Genomic DNA, 21875 nt, shown 5'->3' with positions numbered 1-21875 from the left:
ACAGCACATTTAAAAACTAATATGAAGTGTTTTCTCCGAAATAGATTTGAGATAAAAGTGCTAATATACTCAGCCCCACACTGAGCTGAGTAGATTTTCATTAGAAGGCACAAAGCCTTTGACTCTGGCTTCCTGGTGCATTTGGCTTCCTCGACTTTCTGAAACTTATTAGGATGGGCCCATCAATAATGTTGCGGATACTTCCAGCCACCTGGAGTGCTGAGCCCGAAAATGAACCGTGATGAATGAATATGACGAGCATCGATGGTGACAGCCTATATTTCTAGTGTCATGTAGACATGGTTGAGCGTTTAATTAAAAAAGTAATAAAGAGCAAGTGTTCCTTCTTATTAGGACTTTTGAACTTGTTAGCTTAAGAAATTTAGAATCTGGTGTTACTGCTGAAACCTTTGGAACTGTTTTATTCTGTTTCTAGATCTTTTAGCCGTGCCTAAGCATCCGTACGCTGCCATGGAGAACTGGGGACTAAGTATTTTTGTGGAACAAAGGATACTGCTGGACCCCAGCGTTTCATCTATTTCATATTTGCTGGATGTCACCATGGTCATTGTTCACGAAATATGTCACCAGGTACGAGAAAAGGACCAGGTGTAAGTATAATGGGAAACCGTCTGGCATGGGGGGTGGCTTCGCCCATCCAGATGAGGAGCTTGGTTTGTGTTCTCTGAGCTGTGTTTTATACAAACCACTGTGCAGTTCCTCAGCATGGCATGCCATTTTTCTCAGACAATAAGGTAAGCACATACACATTAACTGATGGTATCGGGTAAGCAACTGTCACCGTGCTTAGCCAAAATGCGTGATGGAGTGGCTGCCCCTTCCGAGCCCCTGATCAGCCATGCCTCTATTTCTTTGATTATTTGTGTGTACATATGGTAAGTGCAGTGAGAAACTGATTTATTTCCTTGTGGAGATATGCCGCTGAGTTTTGCGTATGTGTCAAAATCTGCTTTTGCCAAAATCAGATTGTTATTCTTTCCCTGTCATGCAGACACACAGGAAGTCTCACTAACTCAGCAATAGACACATTGTTCTCAAAAGAGTGATTTCTTTTTTGTAAATTGGACAACTTCATCGTAAAACTAAGATAAAATTAATTTTTTTGATTTTATAAACTTTCTTAATAGTGGAAGCTTGTTGATTGATACTTTACAACACCTGTTGATTACGATTTTTTTTTTTTTTTTTGGAAAAAAAACTCACGAAAAACCGATGTTGTTAACAGATAGCAATGCTGACCGTATTGGCTAGGAACTATGGATGTCATTCATGCTTCAAAAACCGGAAATCTCAGGGTGGTGCTGTATGACTTTATATACTACGAACTACAAAGCCCTTTAAAATGTAGAAAACGGAAAAAAAGAGAAAATGCTGATAGTCAAGAAAGATGAGCAGTTAAATGCTTATGAATGAACTTTTTGATGAGGTCTATGCTGGGTGCCTATTTGCCTGGCTATTTTCTGCCTCTTGCAGTGAGACATTAAGAGAGTGATACCCTTGTGCCTACTGAGACCGCATGTTTCTGTCCTCAGGTTACAGAGGAGCCACTGTGGGTGTGCCTGGGGTCTTTCAGTGCCTTGACTTACAGTCCTGAGGCAAATTTAATTTTTTTTTTCTTTGCGGGGGGGATATTCTTGTAAGACGAAAGAGATCTGTGTGTCTGTTGAGACGGGGCACAGCGGAAGGACTGTCATTGGTCAGGGCTCTGCCTGTCCCACCTTTCCTGTTGTGAGTCAGTCTCCTGTGGTAGCTCAGTGGTAGTAGGCCGCTTACCACAGAGAAAGGAGACAGGCTAAGGGAAACACCTGCGATGATTTCATTCTGGTTTTCACATTTGATTTCTCTATTATCCTCCTCACCTGCCTGCTCTCACAATTCTGAAGACAGGTTGTCAATTGGAAAGACTATTTTGGATATAGTAAAAGATGCAAAATAAAGGCTTCACAGACATTATCCTGTTTGGAACTATATTTTCTTATATTTCAATAAGAGATTCCTTAAGGGAAATGATACTTTATTATTAACATTGGAACACGTGGTTGGGTCCCTGAGCTATGCCTATGATGCCTCTAGAAGTTGTGCATGATATGGTATGTCTTTAATTGTCGAGAATGTTTCAGCCTTCCTTTTACCTGGTCTGCCAGAACCCAGCTTTCCCTATCTTCTGCTCCTCAAAGAACTTATTTTCACAGTGACTCTTTAACTGTGGGTTACTCATGCCTGTTGTCTGCCTGGAATCCTCTTGTCCAAGACTGTCCCATGGCTGGCTCCTTACCGTAAAAGTTTCAGCCCAAGTTTCATCTGCTCAGAGAAGGATTGTGTTTGTGTCTGTGTCTGTGTTGTCACAAGTGGTTCCATGCCCATTCCTCTGTTACTTTGTGAAGATTCGAATTTATGCTGCTTGTTACAATTGTTTTTAATTATGTACCATCCGTAATTGTCACCTGTGTGGGAATAGACAGTATCAAGGTTTTCTTCACTGAGTTTTACATCTTTTTTGAATGTTTGTGACTTGTGGTATATTTTTGTTAACAAATTTAGAAAAAGTAAAGGTTTCAGAGTAGTGTATTGTCATTTTCTAATGTTATTTAGTCAAAATATCAGTTAAAACTTTTTCATGAGTCATATCAGATTTCATTGGCTCAATTGCTCATTCTCAGGAGAATCTAGTTGGAGGATCTTCTGAGCCTTTGGTGGGATTCATTAGTCAATGTGGGCTGTGATTTCCTTCTGTTTCAGAGGGAGATGCTTCATGACCACAATGACTGCTCACTACCACTCTAGTGGCACTTCTGGGCCACCGTTCAGAGTCCTCTGCAAACTTCAGCAGACACTGCTTCTAATTTCCATTCATTCATCGCAGTCTGTCCTGTAGTGTCAAATAACTAAATATTTTCTTCTATACAATGGGTCTTCCAATCTCTGAAGACAGTTCTCACCAGCTTTGATTCATGGCTCCTTTCTTCGTCAACTTAAGTATATTCCTATTGGGATTCATGATTCTGATTTTTGTTCTTCACTGAGCATATTCATAAAATACTAGTAGTATTAATCACGACAGTCTTGCCACAATACATTTTAAGATCACAACATCAACTTCAGAGTGATTTCCAGTTATGATCATCACAGATTAGCCCATCTGATTTTAGATAAAATCCTTCTGAGACGGATGCTATTTTTTGTTTTTTGTTTTTGTATGCTCATTCACTCTGTTCTTGCAGTGGTTCGGCGACCTCGTGACTCCTGTGTGGTGGGAAGATGTCTGGTTGAAGGAAGGCTTTGCCCACTACTTTGAATTTGTGGGCACGGATTACCTTTATCCTGGTTGGAACATGGTAAGTGCCCCTCTTCTCTAATAATATGGTATTCCCAGGGGAAGGTTGAGCTGTGTACACTGAGCTTATGCCACCGTTAGATATATTTGAAAACACCAACCACTGCTTGAAAGGACTCTGACAACTAGCCAGAATTCAAATTTTACAATTCCAGAACTTACCATTTATCTTTTTCTCAAGAAGTTAAATATAACCAGACTTGTTATATATTGCCTTCAACATGTCACAATTTGTCTAAATGGAAACATTTTAGATTGAAGAGTTTTATAATATGAATTATCATAATAATAAGGAAATATCCTTTGAAATAGAGAGGTTTACTATAATTAATAAGTGATATTTTAGGTATATGAAGTATTTCAAAACAGAAAAATGAGAATACAGTATTACTTACAAGAGATGAAGCATACTGAATAGATAACGTATTATGATGTGCTGTTTTTACCAATAGGAATATTTGAGGACTGGGTGACTTTATAACATGTCAGTAACTTTGTTTATGGCATTGTGCACATCAGGGGCATGCTCTAGTGTTGTCCTCAACTATGAGCTCTGAGCAGGGCACTATCGGCCACAGCTGTGATGCTTTAAGTCTCTCTGAAATTAAAAGTGTACAATGTTCTTTCTATGTCTTTTTAAACAAGTTTTTCATTTTGTATAAACTTCCATTTGCCTATACTTGACTATATTAGTATTGAATAGAATCAACAACTTACACTGTTTTAGAGCTCAAAATTAAGATAAAATTGAAATTTATTTTAATTGATTTTAATACTATGAGTAAAAAAATTCAGTATACCAACATTTAAATTTCAGAGGCACAATTTTCGCTTATAATCTATCTGTATGTCTGTATGTCTGTTTATTTGCCTATTTATCTATCTAAAATCACTGATTGCCTTTCCGATATCTTTATACATTCAATGTGAACAATGCTGTGATTTGGAGTTTATTTAACAGGTAGCTCAGAGGTAGCAAGACCTTCTGTTTGATCTCCACAACTAAAAATAAAGAGTAAATAAAGAAAAAAATGTTCTTACAAAAATTTGAATTAAAGCTACGTCTACTCTACTATATTATTGGAAGTATTCATTAGCACATGTGAAGTTTTAATACTTAAATGTTTAAGATTATCAAAACATCTCAAAAAGTATCTTTTGGTTTTTAGAGGACTTTGAACCAGCTTTAACATTTTCATTATTCTGTGGATTATTGCCAATTTCTAATTTCATTACATCTCAATATTAAACTATGTTCTTATTACAAAAGACATGTCACCCGCATAGGTAAGGCTTTTTTTAAAGCTCATTCAACTGCATGTAATAAAATCCTCTCTATTCATCATTATGAAATGTACATCTTAGATTAAAAAGTAATCAGCAGAATAGTACGTGGGGTGAAAATGGATAGGTTTTGATGATTTTAAGAATGGCTGGATAGCCTTGGTTTCAGTGCCCTTACATTTTGTCTTGAAATGTTTCGTGTATTTCATTAGCTAAGTTATAAGACTAAGTCTTATGGAGAAGATATTATGGAGAAGAGGTGTTGAAATTGAACTTAAAGTGTAAGTGGCATATCTTTGTATTTTTTTATTCTTTTTTAATTAAAATTTCCACCTGCTCCCCGTTCCCCATTTCCCTCCCCTCCTCCCAAATATTGCCCCCTCCCCCCACTCCTCTCCCCCTATCCCCACTCCTCTTCTCCTCCCCCCACCCCATTCCCCCTCCTTCTCGATACTGAAGAGCAGTCCAAATTCTCTGCCCTGCGGGAAGACGAAGGTCTTCTATCTATGTTTTTATAGAATATGTATTGGAAGCACAAAAACCTTGAGGTATTAAGATATAAGACTTTATTTATTATGAGTCAAAACATAATAATTACTTGAAAATTGATAATGACATAATTATAGTGACTTAGAAAGTTTACCTTATCAAATTAAGAAATGAAAGAAAGCTCCATTAACATTAATTTGCCAAGTAATTGTGAGTAGAAGCAAATGTTCTTCATTTTCAGTTTTAAAATGTGCAAATACTTTCTGATCTTTGGTAGGCTTTTGTTTTGTGGGAATTGTATTTTTAAATTAATGAAGTACTTCAGTATACTAAATTCACAAACCCCACCATGAGAAACTCTGTGTATAGATTGCCCCTCCATGAAACATTAATATCTTCCTTGAAAATGAAATTTCAAGAATAAGTTAGCCACATAAATAAGAAAGGATGTCAAGCGGCTGTTTGGCTGTGCCAACGTTATTTTTCATAATGGTATCAGCAGAAGAGTGAGAGAAATACTCGGGGAAACAAGACTGATGGCTGCATCAGCAGCGGCTCACTCCTGTGGTGTGCGCAGAAGCTCCTCTGTGAGTATCTTGGGCTGCACTGGAGCTGAGCTCATAAGAGAAAAACCAGAAGCCAGACTCATGCCAGGAGTAAAGACATTCAGAAAGTTGACCTTTGTTGGCTAATCCCAACAAAAAGTGCTTTTTTGGGAAAATAATCATTTTTAGACACCAGGACCCAAACACTGAAATAGAGTTCTGATTTGATGGGAATATTACTATAACAATATACCTTGCATGAAACAACACTAACGAAGCCCAGAATTATATGGTATATATGGTTCAGGAGCTCTTGTTCTGATTGGGGCTGATATCCCTGCTTAGCTAACAGTTGCTCAGCGGAACTATAGGTTGTGATTCTGTGAGTGGTCATTAAATCCTAAGTGTGGTTTGTATCTCCAGTGAGACTCCAGTGGAGAAAACTAATGTTTCCTTTGGGAATGGCTGTGTGTCTTTTTGGCCCTGTTCAGTGACAGGACATTTGCATTGAAAGCCTAGAGGAGAGCAGGACTGTCTGCTTGAGGGTCTTGGGGTCTTGATCTTGAAAATAGACCTCTTTTGTGTATCTCCGTTACCCTCCCCTCACCTATCTGTAAATGTGTTTCCCAACTAAAAGCAGAAGCCTTTAAAAAATAGAACAATATCTCCTCAAGCCCCTATATTGTAAGACCTGGGAACCATGCATCCCTATTCTGAGAGAGTCAGTTTTACTTCCCCCCCCCAGCATTTGTGCTAGCAATGTTCGCCATTTGTGGCTAATGGGCTTGTTGCCAAGAGGAGTTGAGAGAGGCTGTGGCAATAGCACCTCGTGCACTAGGATCTTGCAGGTGTTATATCAGAATCAGCATTAGTGCAAGAGCGATCCTAAAGTGCACCGACACGCCTGCTCTCCCACAGACTAGATTCTAAACAAGGCTCAAATGAGGATGCTCCAGGAACAGTGCCAGTGTTAAGAGCAAATCTGCCACATGGAGTCTAACCCACAGTGGATACAGCGAAATTAAGAATTTCTATTGAGTACCGATTAAAATAGCAACTGTGCTCATCACTTTAACCCTTTGAAATAGTGCTCATTGTGACTACTATAATAAGAAGATGTGCTCATATGCCCGTTGTAGGTCTACCTCTTTCTTTTAATAGGGACATCTGTTAGTAGACCTCCTTGACATTTCTTACAAGGGTCAGGAAGAACGCTCATCTGTGAATGCTTGAAGTACGCTAACAGCTTTAGCTTTACGGCTTTAACTCGTTTTTCAGCTTGAAACTGTAACTCAAGACTAGTTGATAGTTTTTTATTTTTGTTTTCAGTTATTTCAGTTGAGCTAGTTCCAGGACAGGAACCAACAAAGAGCTACGGAGAAACCCTGTCACAAAAAATCCAAAAAAAAGAAAAAAGAAAAAACAACAACAACAACAACAACAAAAAAAAAAACAAAATCAAAACTTTGATTTTGTTTGGGTGATTGAGGATTTAGAGAAACTTCAGGGTTACCAAGGTTTGTGTGTGTGTGTGTGTGTGTGTGTTCGTGTGTGTGGGAGGTGTTTAGCTTACAGCTTTAACACAGTTGTAGAAAGAGAGCATAAAGAAGCTCAGTTTGCCAGTAAGGCCACATACACACATACACACACACACACACTCACATATAAGCCTGACTGTTAGAGTGTATTTATTAGAAAAGTCTTTCAAGAGCCGCCTCGTGTTTTCCTACATGGATGATAAAATTTAAGACAAAGCTGCAAATGAAGAATTTCATACAGTTCTTAATGGATGATTTTTTGTAAAAAGCGAAGGCATCTTTTTCCCCTCAGAAAGAAATTGTTTCAGGTTTTTATAATTTAAACCTCGAGATCAAAGATGAATGAGCATTACCTGGGGAATAACGCGTGGCTTCTGAAGAAGTTGTTCAGATTTGCATGGTGCCGAGGGCTTTGAACATTTCCTTAGGAGTTTCAAAACCAATAAAAATTGTACAGGGTTAGACATGGTGTAGGACGAAACCACCAACTTTGTCTGAACTCTGGCAGCATTGCAGAGTTACTCGTCTTTAAAAGAAGATTCAGCTGTAAGCAGACTATTCCAGCTTGCTTAGAGAAACAGCAATGAAAGCATAATGCAAAAACATATGGTGAAATACCCTTTCAATATTGGTATTCTGAAATGCATGTCATTGACCGTAACAGTAGAGCAGTGTATACCGCTATTTTCACTGTCAGTTTCCTTGCTTCTGGCAAAAATTTGTTAACTTTCAATAGCATTAAAATGACATAAGATGTGTTGGTATTCATAATTTTCTAGTTAAAAAGCATTTGCTTGTCACAGCTTTTAGCCTGAACACAAGTAAAGCTGAGGCCTCAGTGAACAGCTAAAGAAGAAACACAACACAGCTCATTTTGGAACAAGGAGAGACTGGACCGACTCCTCACAAGTTTGAGGCTTCTCCCATCTTTCTTCAAAGATACTTTAAATAGGGTCCAGCTGTGGCTAGACAAGGATTTCAGAAACAACAAAGTAGCACGTGCAAGTAATCAAATTAAAAAAAAAAGATGTATTGAAGGATATTTTTGAAAGAAAAAATATTGAGTAATTTGATATTAGTTAATATACTGTCCACCTTGCAATTCTCATGGTTGAAATATATGATTATAACAAGTACTGTATGTACCAAAGATATTTAATGGTCTATGAGCTAGAGTAAGACATTGTGCGAGACTGAGAGTGTCCATCTTCTCCTTTATATTAGACCGACACCATCACTCTTCTGGTGGGCAGAGGGCTCTGCTAAGTGGGAATATCAAAAAAAAAAAATTGGTAGAACACCATTCTGAGTACCTTCCCTGTTTCTACCATGCATAAATTTAAGTAGTCCCCTTTGGAAAAATTGTATGTCCTTACCTTTTTATCTCTTCCGAGGAATAATGATAGAAAATTCTACCAATTAGATGTCTATTTTGGTCAGTTTGTGTCATAATTGCATTTAGAACCTGAAGATCCTAAGGCATGCGTCTCCTCCTTTTGCTTCAAGAACACCTGTGTCCAATTAATTCCTTTGATCATTTTATTTTCTTCTCTGCACATTTTATTTATAGTTCAATGACTTCTTCAGGACTGCTAACGTAAACTAGCCAATTTCACATGAAATGGTTGGTTGTATTGATACCACTTCTTCCCTTCCTATCCAGTCAAGCATTTCATTAATTCTGTTTATTTCAGTTTAAGATTTAACAAGTCTTATTTAGCAACCTAAATGGAGCCATCTACTGGGGAAATTCTATGGAGTAAACCTCATGTGAATGCTAGTTTAGAACTGCAATGTAACAGTGTTTTGCATACATCTTCACTGTATTTATCCTCTGTATGACAGTTTCGGTATGCATAATTTCCCCTCTGTCTGACTGACAACATACCTGTTAGCAGTGCTTTTGTTTGTAGAGTAGCTCACACTACAGAGTCATAGTATTTTTCAGAGTACTCAAATTCATATATATGTTCTGAAAATAAAAATATGCTGCAAATGCCGCTAAGATTTAACCAAATCACAGAGGACATTTAATGATTCATAATTGTTCTTATTTTTAATGTCTGATGTGTCTTCTTCAATGGTTGACTGCTTCATTGAGATGCTGAATTGCTGTCTGCTCTGATAGATTCTACTTCTGCATCTTGAGATTCTCTAAAGATGTCAACTTTGCCTAGAAGAATGGTGTATGTTTTAAAATAAATAACTCTTCAAAAGCAAACAATTGCTTTTGTTTTCGTTTTGTTGTGTGGTAGTTTTGAAGGTGATAGATGTTGATTTAAATATTATATATTTTTTCAATTTATATATTTAAATATTATATATTCTTTCAATTTTGGATTAAATCCAAATTAGATGTGTTATCCCTTCTAGCACAATGTTCCCACGCATACTCTCTACTCATCCAGTTTTAAGTGCTTGGGATGTGATGTACTTCAGATAATGATTAATTGAAAATCAAAACTCTTTCCATGTCAAGTTTATTGTCCTCTCTTCAAAACAATAAGGAATTTTCATGTAAACTTCTGATTTCTTTTGTGAGCTGACAGACCAAATTAGTTATCATGACTGAAAATAATTGGACTTCACATAAGATAATACATTTTGTTTTCTTGCCAATTATTAAGCCTACCTTCTGTTTACCAAAAGATGAAAGATGTCCAAGAATTAGCCTAGAATGCCTTGATCGCCTTTCACTACACTAAAGCTTTATTGGATCATATTTTTGCTCATTTCTTTGCTAGGGTGAGGGAGTGTTCAAGTGAGGATTAAATAATGATGTCCCCTCCTGGCGTTATAAAACTCTTCCAATAACTAAGGCAGATTATTATTATTGTTTACCATAGTAATGTTATACTTACAGTTTTTAAGAATGAGATTGAGTGATTTTCCTACCCATTCCCATTTCTTTGCCACTTATATTTTGTGTGATCATATTTCTTCATTTTCAAATCACCCATGAAATCCATGCTTAAGTGTGTGAAGATAGTATGAAGAATCAAAGAATTATGATTTATGCTGTCATTCATTTTACCTGTTTTTCTCTTCATACTAGACACTTAAGTAGAATGACATTATTTTTAGCATCCAGAACTGGCTTTCTGATGTAATCTGTTGTCAATCACATATCAAAATATTAGCAAAAGTAGGAGATCACTTCATATGCATGTGAATATATACATTCCATTTCTGATTGACTTTGGGACACAAATACTTCAGTATTTTTGCTCATTTAAAATGTATTTCAAATCTAGGTTTCCCTTTTGAAGAAGGAAACTTTGCCAACTACAAAATGGGTTTAATGTGAATTGCTTGCAGTAGTCTCAGACTCAGTAATTTATCTGATTTGACTAAGTATATCGGCTTCCAGAACCTTGTTTTCTGAAATTGTTTGATACTCCTTATTAAGCTTTTAAGTTTAGTAAACTTTTTATCTTCACTGGAAAAAAATTTCCCTTCTTGTCAGAATAGTGTAGTATTTCTGAGGTTAAGTTACTCAATGGACTGACCATGTATATCCCTAAATATTGGACCCAAAGACAAAAGAGTTCTGTTTAAAATATATTTACAAATCAGTAAGAAATTTATTACAGACTTAGGATGATTTGGATCATTATTTATTTCACAAATTAAAATAATAAAACAAATTAGTCACTTGGTAATCATGCTAATAATGTCTGGGAGTTGATTAGTTCTTCTTTAAAGTTACTCCAGACTAGAAACTTTCCATTAGAATTCAAACAGAAATGTAAAAGAAAATAGGTACCATATATGTGTGTGTACTAAAACACCTATATTACATTTTGTCAATAAAATATTAAAACATCTCAATGCACCTGCTATTTACATTTAAAGATGTTGGTGAATCTTCATAACCAATCTGAGTAACAGCTATTCTTTTTTAAATTTAATTGACAAATTTTATTTTATTGACGTGTCTTTTCAGTTGGTCAAAAATTAAGCATAAAGGAAAATATTTTTTACGGCCAAAGTACAGACAGGATTGTTAAAACATGCTAGAAATATTACCTTTCAGAGATGTGTAATTTATGTGAAGCGTTCCAAAGGATGTGACACTCTAAAAGACAAGGAATGAGTTGATGCCAACTCGCGAAGGACAGGAAGTAAATCTCCCTTACTAGACGGTATGCTTCTTCAGGGTAGAGATCTTATTTTGTTGTCATTTTCAGCATTTAACTCTAAGTGTCACATGCATGAGGTGTTCAATAATAAAGCCTGCCCCAAACTTAACAGGCAACTGTAAACTAAAAGTCCACAGAGAATTAATGAAATACTGTAACAGCTTCTCTCATTGTATTGTGAGTTCATTTATTGAGCTATGAGATGATGCTGAAATTAGAAATAGATTAATTTTGAATGAGAACACTGCCTTCCTGTCTGACAGAATACAGGGAACGATGTCAGCATTCATGTTTAGAGAGGGTTAGTTTATATCATAAGGCACATGGAGACTGTTTACAATGAATCAGACAGACTGTTAGGATAAAAATAATAGACTACATGTTCATAATTTGTTACCATGATCGACACTGGAAACATCCTTAGAAATTATCTGTAAGACTTTGGATTACAATAATTAATGAAAATATTAGTGATGATAACATATATTGGGTGAATTAGAAAAGGTTTTTATATAATATGTATTTTTTAACTTTTCAAATACAGTAACTTTATTAAATTTTTAATAAAATCTTTAGTTTTGAGATTATAATATCACTACTTTCCCCCTTTCTGTTTTCTCATTCTAAGCCCTCCAAGATAGTCCTTCAAGATTATGGCCTCTTCAACACAAACAATACATGCTTGACTCTGGCACATTATCAGAATCAGCTGCCTATACAAGATGTTCAGAGTTGGGTCCTCCTCAGATACAGCTAATTGTGTGCTGGCTCTGAGTAAACACTTCTCAGAGGTGGACTCAATAATGGTGGTCTCCTCCTTCTTCCTCCTCCTCCTTTTCTTCTTCTTCTTCTTCTTCTTCTTCTTCTTCTTCTTCTTCTTCTTCTTCTTCTTCTTCTTCTTCTTCTTCTTCTTCTTCTTCTTTTCTCCTTCTCCTTCTTCTCCTTCTTCTTCTTCCTCCTCCTCTTCCTCTTTTCCTCTTCAACCTTTTATTATTATTGTTATTATTAAGTTTTTACATCTTGACCACAGTTTCCCCTCCCTTCTCTCTTCTAATCCCTCTCCCACCTCCTCTTTGTGTCCCCACCACCTTCCACCTCTACATCTCTATTCAAGAAAGTGCAGGCATTCCATGGATATCAACCAAACATGGCATATTAAACTGTACTAAGACTAGGTGCTTTCCTCATTAAGACTGGACAAGGTGACACAGTATGAGAAAAAGCAAATGTTCTTTTAATATAGTTGTGCATCATTTGGGTATATGCTCAAGAGTGTTATCACTGGATCTTGAGGTAGATTGATTACCAATTTTCTGAGAAACTGCCATGTTGATTTCCAAAGAGACTGTAAAAGTTTGCATTCCTGAGTAAATTAGGAGCATGGGAACCTTGGAGGAGGGTTGAAGGGGAGGGGATAGGTAGGGAGGAGAGCAGAGAAAAATGTAGTGCTCAATAAAAGTCAATAAAAAGTTTGCACTCCTACAAACAATGGAAGAGTGTTCTCCTTACTCCACATCCTCTCCAGCATTAGTTGTCATCAGTGTTTTCGATCTTAGCCCTTCTGATTTGTGTAAGAGGGTATCTCAGAACTGTTTTGATTTATATTTCTCTGATAACTAAGGATGTTGAGCAATTCCTTAAGTGTCTTTTGGCCATTTGAGATTCTTCTGTTGAGAATTTTCTGTTTAGATCTGTACCCCATTTTAAAAATTGGATTATTTGGTATTTTGATGTCTAGTTTCTTGAGTTCTTTATATATTTTGAAGATCAACCCTCTGTCAGTTGTGGGACTGGTGTAGATCTTTTCCCATTCTGGAGGGTGCCATTTTGTCATATTAACCATGTCTGTTGACTTACAAAAACTTTTCAGTTTCAGGAATTACCACTTATTGATTGCCAATCTCAGTGTCTATGCTACTGGTGTTACATTCAGGAAGTGGTCTCCTGAGCCAATGCTTTCCAGGCTACTTTCCATTTTCTCTTCTATCAGCTTCAGTATAACTGGATTTATGTTGAAGTCTTTGATCCATTTTAACTTGAGTTTTGTGCATGGTGATAGATAGAATTTATTTGCATTCTTCTACATGTCCAAATCCAATTGTGCCAGCACCATTTGTTGAAGATACTTTCTTTTTTCCATTGTATAGTTTTGGCTTTGTTGTCAAATATCAGGTGTTTATAGGTGTGTAGACTTGTATCATGGTCTTTAATTTGATTCGATTCATCCCCCTGTGTTTTGTGCCAATACCAAGCTGTTTTCATTACTGTAGCTCTATAGTATAGCATGAAATCAGAGATGGTGATGCCTCAGGAAGTTTTTTATTGAACAGGAATGTTTTAGCTATCTTGGGTTTTTTGTTTTTCCATATGAAGTTGAGTATTGTTCTTTTGATGTATGTGAAGAATTGTGTTGGGATTTTGATGGAAATTGCATTGAATCTGTAGATTGCTTTTGGTAAGATTGCCATTTTTACTATGTTAATCCTACTAATCCATGAGCATGGGAGATCTTTCCATTTTCTGATCTCTTTCCTAATCTCTTTCTTCAGCGACTGAAAATTCTTGTCATATAAGTCTTTCACTTTTTTTGCTCAGAATTAACCCAAGATATTTTATATTATTTGTGGCTATTGTAAAGAGTGTTGTTTCTCTTATTTCTTTCTCATCCCATTTATCATTTGTATATAGGAGGATTCCTGAGTTTTTTGAGTTAATATTTTATGTGACCACATTACCAAAGCATTGGAGTTCCCTGGTAGAATTCTTGGGGTTACTTATGTATATCATCATATCATCTGCAAAAGCAAAAGTTTGAATTTTTTCTTTCCAATTTACATCCTCTTGATCCCCCTTAGTTGTCTTATTGCTCTAGCTAGAACTTCAAATACTATATTGAATAGATATGGAAAGAGTGCACATTTTTGTCTTGTTGCTGATTGTAGTGGGATGACTTTGAGTGTCTCTCTGTTTAATGTGATACTGGCTGTCTGCTTGCTGTATATTGCCTTTATTATGTTTAGGTATATTCCTTGTATTCCTTTTCTCTCCAAAACCGTTATTATGAAGGGGTGTTGGATTTTGTTAAAGGCTTTTTCAGCATCTAATGAGATGATCATGTTCTTGACCCCGCTGATTCTTACAACCCTTCCCCCCTCTTCAACAGGATTTTAAGAGCTTTGAAAAATGCTTAGCTGCGGATCTCTGCACCTGTTTTAGTCATGAACGGTTCCTCAAGACTCTTCTTGCGTGGTGGGGAATGGAACACAGAAGAGAGGGCAAGGGGAGGCCATTGGTGAAGGTTTAGCCTCAGTTGCAGTGGGGAAGTCAGCATATCAGAGTAATGACTCTCATGAGAAGATCCCCAAGGACAGAAACAGGCATTTGATGGAGCTGACTGGGCTTAGAGATAAAATGTGTGTGTTTTGGACAGCAAAGCAGGAGAAATGGAGCTGACTAGAGCATTTGGAGACCAGATGATCCTGAATTTCAGATGTTAGACTGTATGTTATTTATATGATTCTATTTTGGTTTGGTTGGTCTGATTGTGATGGTGACATTTTTTCACTTTTGAAATAAGAATGTAGGTAACTTATTTTTTTTTTTAATTTTTTGGAAGAAACTTGAGTTACTCTGACTTATAGTAGGGCATTGGATTTTTAAAAACAACTTAGACTTATAAAGTATGAAAAGTATAGACAGGGACTCGATGTTATAGTGTTTGTATTGTGAATTAACTATCAACATGAGATGTAGGGGATGAAAAAGAAATGGAAGGTTATGGTTTATGTTTTAATAAAAAAATTTGTGTTTCAAATTGAAGAAGAAAAGATCATGTTCTCTGATCCTACTAACTGTTAATCTGTAGTTTTCAACTCACTATGTAGCCTTAAAATCTTGAGCAGTCTGACAGTACTTCCCAAGTGCCTGGATTTCTGAATGTTCTCTGCAATATTGCTATATCTTAATAGTTCATGGGCACCTCTGCAGATGATTCACGGTTTGGTTATATACAATTCAGCACATTTTGTGTTACATCTTGCCTTTTTCCCTTTGCCATATCAAGCCTTGGATAATATAAAACATGACACATTCAGCCTGGATGTTAAAACAAGATATCAGGCAGTTGAGGATGTGATCTCTGGAGAGTAACAATTTAACTCACTTCCTCTGAGTTAGTGATGTTTGAGAGTATCATAGCTCATAAAGACATGTGCTAACATTTATCTAGGATTTTGAGAGGTTTATAAAATCTTCAAAGATATTTTTATGGAAAAATAACTTCACTTTTAGTATATTCATCAGTTAAGATTTCTTAGGGAGTGTGTGGTTTCGCAATGGAGAAAATGTGGTTGATAGTCAAAAATACACTGAACATATAATTTCAATTATTTGTTGAAAGGTTTATGGGAAATCACAGAATAATATTACATCAATAGAGAACTACCTGGATCCTAGTATGCATGCAGTGCTTTCCACAGAAGGCTATGTAAACAATTGTGGAACCAAACATTTTTGCTGAGTGTGTGTATCATTGTAGGCATTGATGGTGATTAGTTTTTAAATTATTCATCAATACCTGCTACATATGTGTGTATTTGTACAAGTTTGACTCTGATACAAATGAGCTACTTTAACAAGCTGCCCATGGAAATGATTATTAACATCTTGGGTGTGTGTTTTAAACAGCAGCCTTTGAAATGTTAATTTTGAAGCACATTACTGCAGGAGAGCAACATTTGTTTCCAGTAGTTCTTTATTTCCATTCTGCCTATCAGATGATTTGGCTGTGGGTAAATATTAACTACTCAATACTTAAATGTGAGATACTTTTTACAAATAAGTCTAATCTAGGTCTTTCCAATAGAAAGCTTAGAATACTCTTAGATCTATGCAAAACAGAATAACAATATGAAAATATGAAGTTATTTCAATGTTATAAGATCTCAAATACAAGTAATTTCTAATTTTCACAATGAGTACTTTGTGTTATAAATTTGCAAAATATGACACCTACAATGTTAGCCATTTTATGTGCATAAAATGATATTTTCCTCCAGCATATTTACTTTTATCATTGGAATTACTGATCTTCTTCCTCTGCTTTTAACTTCTTGTCATGATTTGAGGAGGGCATAAAAACCGAGAGTAAAATGTCTAACTCTGTAATGCTAGGTATGAAAGTAGTCCTCATTAAATATTTTTATAAAGTAATGGCATCAGGTTAATGTTGACTTGTGGGATTTTGTTTAATCTGTGAAATGTTCGAAGTCTTTATTATGTGGAAGCTCAGACTCCATACTTGTAAAAAAATGATTTATCGTATTTCTTCTCTTCACGGTAGTTAGAGTTTAGTCAGCATGGTTAAAGATATTAAAAGTAGTTTTACTTATCCCTTTCATTCTGTTCTCTATTCTTATAGCACTCTATCCCATGAACACTGTATCATTTATACTCATTTCTGTTTTCTGTGCTGTACACTGCATAGCTGGTAGGTGGGAATTGTGTCTGTTGTATTTCCCCAGGGCATAGCCCGGAACCTTACATATGGCAGACAGTAAATATATGGAATTTCACTGTTCTGCTTTAATCAAATGAACAGAGATTCTCACTGAGTTGAACTCAAAGGTTAGATAACTGTACTTATCTCTATGAAGATGAGGATTGTGAACGTTAAAAACTGGGAAAAGGAACTCTTTATATAAATGCATAAATTAGCATAAAGTGAAATATTTAAACTCACTTAGATATTTTTATTTTATATATACACCTGTACCCATAGTTTTGTTTATGTCTACAGCTAATTCATATATGGGTTTTCAAAATAAATATTTTATTTGAACATTGTTGCTTGCCAGGTAATGAGGCTAAATTTTATGGAAATGACTGACAATACTATTTTGTGATTAAAAAGACAAAGTCCATACTGTGCGGAGTTTCTCCTCAGTTGTGCAGTGCTTTACTGCTTCTCGTTCTCGTGCTCATGACTCTAGTCTAGCAACTCGCTACTCTCCAGACTTTTCAGAAGGCAGGTCCCATAGAGTCACATAACTGCAGCTTATAAGAGTCCTTGGAAATTATGACCTTGTGTGTCTCTCTGTCATCACTTGAGATTTGCTCTGTAACCTGCACCACGAAAACCTCTCTGTGTAGGACCCTCCAATAATAAAACCATTCCTTGGCTTTTTGCTAATTGCCTTTTTCCCCACATGTCCTTTACTGTCACTTATTCCTTGAATACTTAAATAAAATTCAGTTTAAACTCTTGCTTAGAAGCTTCTCCTGCTTCCCTCAGGCATAACAAGTCACACCCTTCTCACGACTGTTTTTCTGTGTCCTGAGCCCACTTCCATATTCGCATAGAACAGGTTGTGTTTTAATATCTGTTTTCATCTTTGCCTCTCTTTCTACTACTGTGAAGTCTTTGAATACAGAATCCATTGCTCTTTCAGTCCTTAGAACCAAGCCTGCCATCTGGGATCCGGCAGGTGCTTAACGAATCTATGTCGAGCTAATTCACTTATTTAATCTTCGCAGCTGCACATGTGAACGCTAAGGGCTCAAAAGTTTGTGCGGGCTCCCAAGGTTGTATGGTCAGTGAAAGGCAGATGTTCACTTTCACTCTGGGACTCTTGTGTCAACTTTACACACTCATTGGCCAGCCTTTTCTCCTAAGTATATCAAAAGAATCAAAAATGTTCAGATCCAACTTCTAGTTGAGTCTTTGTGACTGATTGGACGCCACTCATGTCTGCCTTGAGATTTTTTTTTTTTGCTCTTTTTTATGCCTATGAATATTTCACCACTACTTGATTTGTGTCAGACTTGTCCTTGCCTTCCTTGTCTTTGGTTTGATTCTCTGATCTCAGAGATTTCTCTTATGTTTTTTTCCCCCTTTATCTGTTTTCTTCTGGTGACAGATTCAGAGCATGTGACTAATATTTCACCTCACTACTCTTCCTTAGACATCCTGTAGGAAGTTGCTGATAGCTTTAACTTTGCTTCTTGTTTGACAGTTCACATCCAGCAACTGTGTTTGGAGCAGCCGTTTCCTCATCTAGCCCCTTAGACTTGACATGTCCAGTCAGAGGCCACTTTGGAACACTGAGGACTATAATTTCCTAGATATTTAATGATGTGTTAAGAATACTTAACTTTCTTCACATACACAGAGCCAAAAACCAATCTACGAGCTGCTGATGTGATTAAAATTGATTTTAGAAGTGAATTTTGGACTCTGTTCATATTCTTTAGCAACTACTATGTGTTGTCAAAAGATAATTTTCCCCTTTCTCTTGGACCCAGGTCCTTACCTGCAGTTGTTTATGAGACTCTCTTGTGTGCTCATAGGCATGTGTAAAACTGATTTTTTATTTTATTTTATTATTATTATTATTTGCAAGACTGTTCGGCCAATAGCTTAAGCATATTTCTGGCTAACTCATATCTTAACTAACCCATCTTCATTAATCTGTGTATCACCATGAGGCTGTGGCTTATTGGGTAAAGTTCCTGCCCAGCTACTTGCCTTCTTTCTGACTCCGCCTCCTTTCTCGCATCATTCAGTTTAGTCCACCCCCCTCCCCCCCAGCTCTACTCTGCCCTATCATGCCAAGCCAGTTTCTTTCTTTATTAACCAATGGTATTCACAGCATACAGAGGGGAATCCCACATCAGATAGCCACTTCTTATCTGTCTTGTTTGGAGTCTGTAGTCCTTCCTGGATCGCCTTTTCCGTTGTAGCAATCGCTTGTCCACTGCTGCCTCTCTCCCATCCATTCTGATTCTTCCCTTCAGAACTCTGAGTAGACATGTGTAAAACTGATTTTTTAAAGCATATTCTCCAAACCACATATTTCCAACCTTTCTGTCAATTGTCTTCAACTTTTCTTTTTAAGTCCTGTTGATGCTAAAAGCCATATAGTAATTTCAAAGCATGGAAAATACTTAAGATATCTCTCAAATATACCTCTGCTTCAGCAGCTAACTGCCCTAATCCATTGTTCCTGCTTCTACCCATAGACTAGTGATTACTTCCTGTCTCTGGGCTCTATTAGCCAACTCATATACCACAGCTACAGTACTATTTTTATTATGTCATGATACCTATTACTGTCCATATATTAACATCAAACTCCTCAACCTGATAATTGAGGATTCGAGTGCTGTGAATGTTTTTTTTTTATTGCATGTTTACTCTGGCATGGATTTGTCCCTCTTTAGCTGCTTCCCCTTCCATCTCTCAAGCACCTACTTGGATGCTGTTTCTTCTGTTAAACCTTCCTGAACTAATTCAGCATTTTATCCCCTGAGTTTTCTAGCACCCATTCTGTTATAATTGTTTTGCTGTGCATCTGTCGATTGTAGTTCTTTTCTCTTGTTGAGTTCAAGAGTAGGAAGTTCAGGATTTAGTTCTTCATTCATTCCACAAATGCAGTATTATATCTGGCATAGAGTGGGAATTCAATAGATATTTATTGAAGAAATCAATGGACAAGTGAAATAATGGCTGTGGGTTTTCATGAACAATTCTACAGTTACCCATTCTTTATTTTTCTGAAATGTCTTTATAAATTTCTCAAGTTCATATCACACACACACGCACACACACAATCTAATAGTGGGAAAAATGACATTTTTATATTACTGTACCTGTTGCAATAAAGACATGCATGATTCAATTCTGACTAATATCTACGTTAAAGCTGTGGAATTCGTGGTTAATGTTAATACCAAACTTCTTTTAAAAAGATTTTAAAGTGCCCCATCTCCTTTTATGTGCTGCCTTTAAAAAGTGGTAGATTACAAATGATACCGGCCTTAAATATGGGAATAAAATAAAAACGAGGTACTACACATTCACTGAGTATACGATACAGACACCCCAGAACACACACATACACACACATTCTAAATTAAATATTCTAAAGGTTTTATTTTCATACTCTTTAAAGAAGGTCGCTAAAGATAAGTCAATTATTGTATAGCTTTCCTAAAAATCAGATTGGCAGTGTTAATCTATATAATAAAACTATTATTTCATTCCCTACGGCCAACTACTTTATTTTATCTCTTATTGAATATTGTAAAAATGGATACTTTTACTTCAGTTTTTAAAATTCATTGCTCCAGATAAATGATTTGAAATTAACTAACTTTGGCTAAGATGGCTGTTGTTACTATAGGGGCTATTGGTTTTAATAATATAGGCCTTAGCCAGGTAGTTTCTTACTTTGTAGTGATGCTGGTATTTTAAAAAGGTACAGTTCCCTTTCTCCTGTGAGTTATCTGTAGTACTGTCAAATTGAATTTGCTTCTGGCTAAATTTTCTTTTTTTTCCCTCATTAGTTTCACATATGCTGTCTTCTTTGCTTAATATGTGCTCCCCTACCAGGAACACAGGCCCCAAAGTATTTTGGGGCTCAAGTCTTTTTTTCTGTTATTTAATATCATTTTGTTTCAACAGGGTAGAAGATAAATCATTGACCAATGACTTACCCATACAGAAGTTAAATAATGGTAATTGAAATTACTTTAAGTGACAAAGATTTAGTTTTGCTTTCCTCTGGAAGCATGAAGTAATGTTTATGTATAATTGGTACGTACTTCCTTTAACGTTAATAGTTCTTTGCAATTGAGTTTAGATTTCAGTCTTAAAATCTGTTTATAACATTTAACCCTCATACCTCTATCAAACAAGGACTATTCATTCAATTTTAATGTTGATCAATGTACATTTATTGTTGTTAAAGATTAAAATTATCATTCAGATAAGCATCACTTAAAATTCATTTTAGATGTCTTTCACAGTCTTTGAAGAATTTAATGTTACTTTGTCTTCTGAATGACATCACATCTTTGATTAAAACTTTTTGAAAAATCAAAGCATTCATTGGTCAAGTTGCAATAGCAATATACATTTTATAATTTTTACTTATAGTCTAGTAACAGATATTGTAGCATGTATTTTATTTTATTTTATTGATCTCTATGTTTTTCTCTGCTCCCCTCCATGCCTCTCCCATTCCCTTCAACCTTCTCCCATGGTCCCCATGCTCCCAATTCATTCAGGTGAGCTTGTCTTTTTCTACTTCCTGTGTAGATTAGATCCATGTATGTCTCTCTTAGGGTCCTCAATGTGGTCTAGTTTCTCTGGGATTGTGATTTGTAGGCTGGTTTTCTTTGCTTTATGTTTAAAAACCACTTATGAGTGAGTACATATGATAATTGCCTTTTTGGGTCTGGGTTACCTCACTCAAAATGATGTTTTCTAGATCCATCTGTTTGCCTGTAAATTTCAAGATGTCATTTTTTTCTGCTGTGTAGTACTCCATTGTATAAATATACCACATTTTCCTTATTCATTCTTCATTTGAGGGGCATTTAGGTTGTTTCCAGGTTCTGGGTATGACAAACAATGCTGCTACGAACATAGTTGAGCACATGTCCTTGTGGCATGATTGAGCATCCTTTGGATATATGCCCAAAAGTGGTATTGCTAGGTCTTGAGGAAGATTTTTTTCCT

At 36.2% G+C, this 21875-nt stretch overlaps 1 protein-coding gene across 1 annotated transcript in view; it reads left to right on the top strand.

The window, feature by feature from the left end:
- The window catches only part of Trhde (thyrotropin releasing hormone degrading enzyme), a 369227-nt gene that overhangs the window by 191273 nt on the left and 156079 nt on the right, over positions 1–21875 (top strand). The window contains exons 4-5 of the mRNA XM_057758096.1: positions 437–591; positions 3243–3356. Of these exons, the coding sequence (XP_057614079.1) occupies positions 437–591; positions 3243–3356 (269 nt within the window). The remainder of the gene's footprint in view (positions 1–436; positions 592–3242; positions 3357–21875) is intronic.

The sequence above is a fragment of the Chionomys nivalis genome, chromosome 25, assembly GCF_950005125.1.
Source record: "Chionomys nivalis chromosome 25, mChiNiv1.1, whole genome shotgun sequence".
Classification (NCBI taxonomy): domain Eukaryota; kingdom Metazoa; phylum Chordata; class Mammalia; order Rodentia; family Cricetidae; genus Chionomys; species Chionomys nivalis.
The sequence above is the reverse complement of the archived record's forward strand: the minus strand, read 5'-3'. Positions and strand labels throughout refer to the sequence as shown.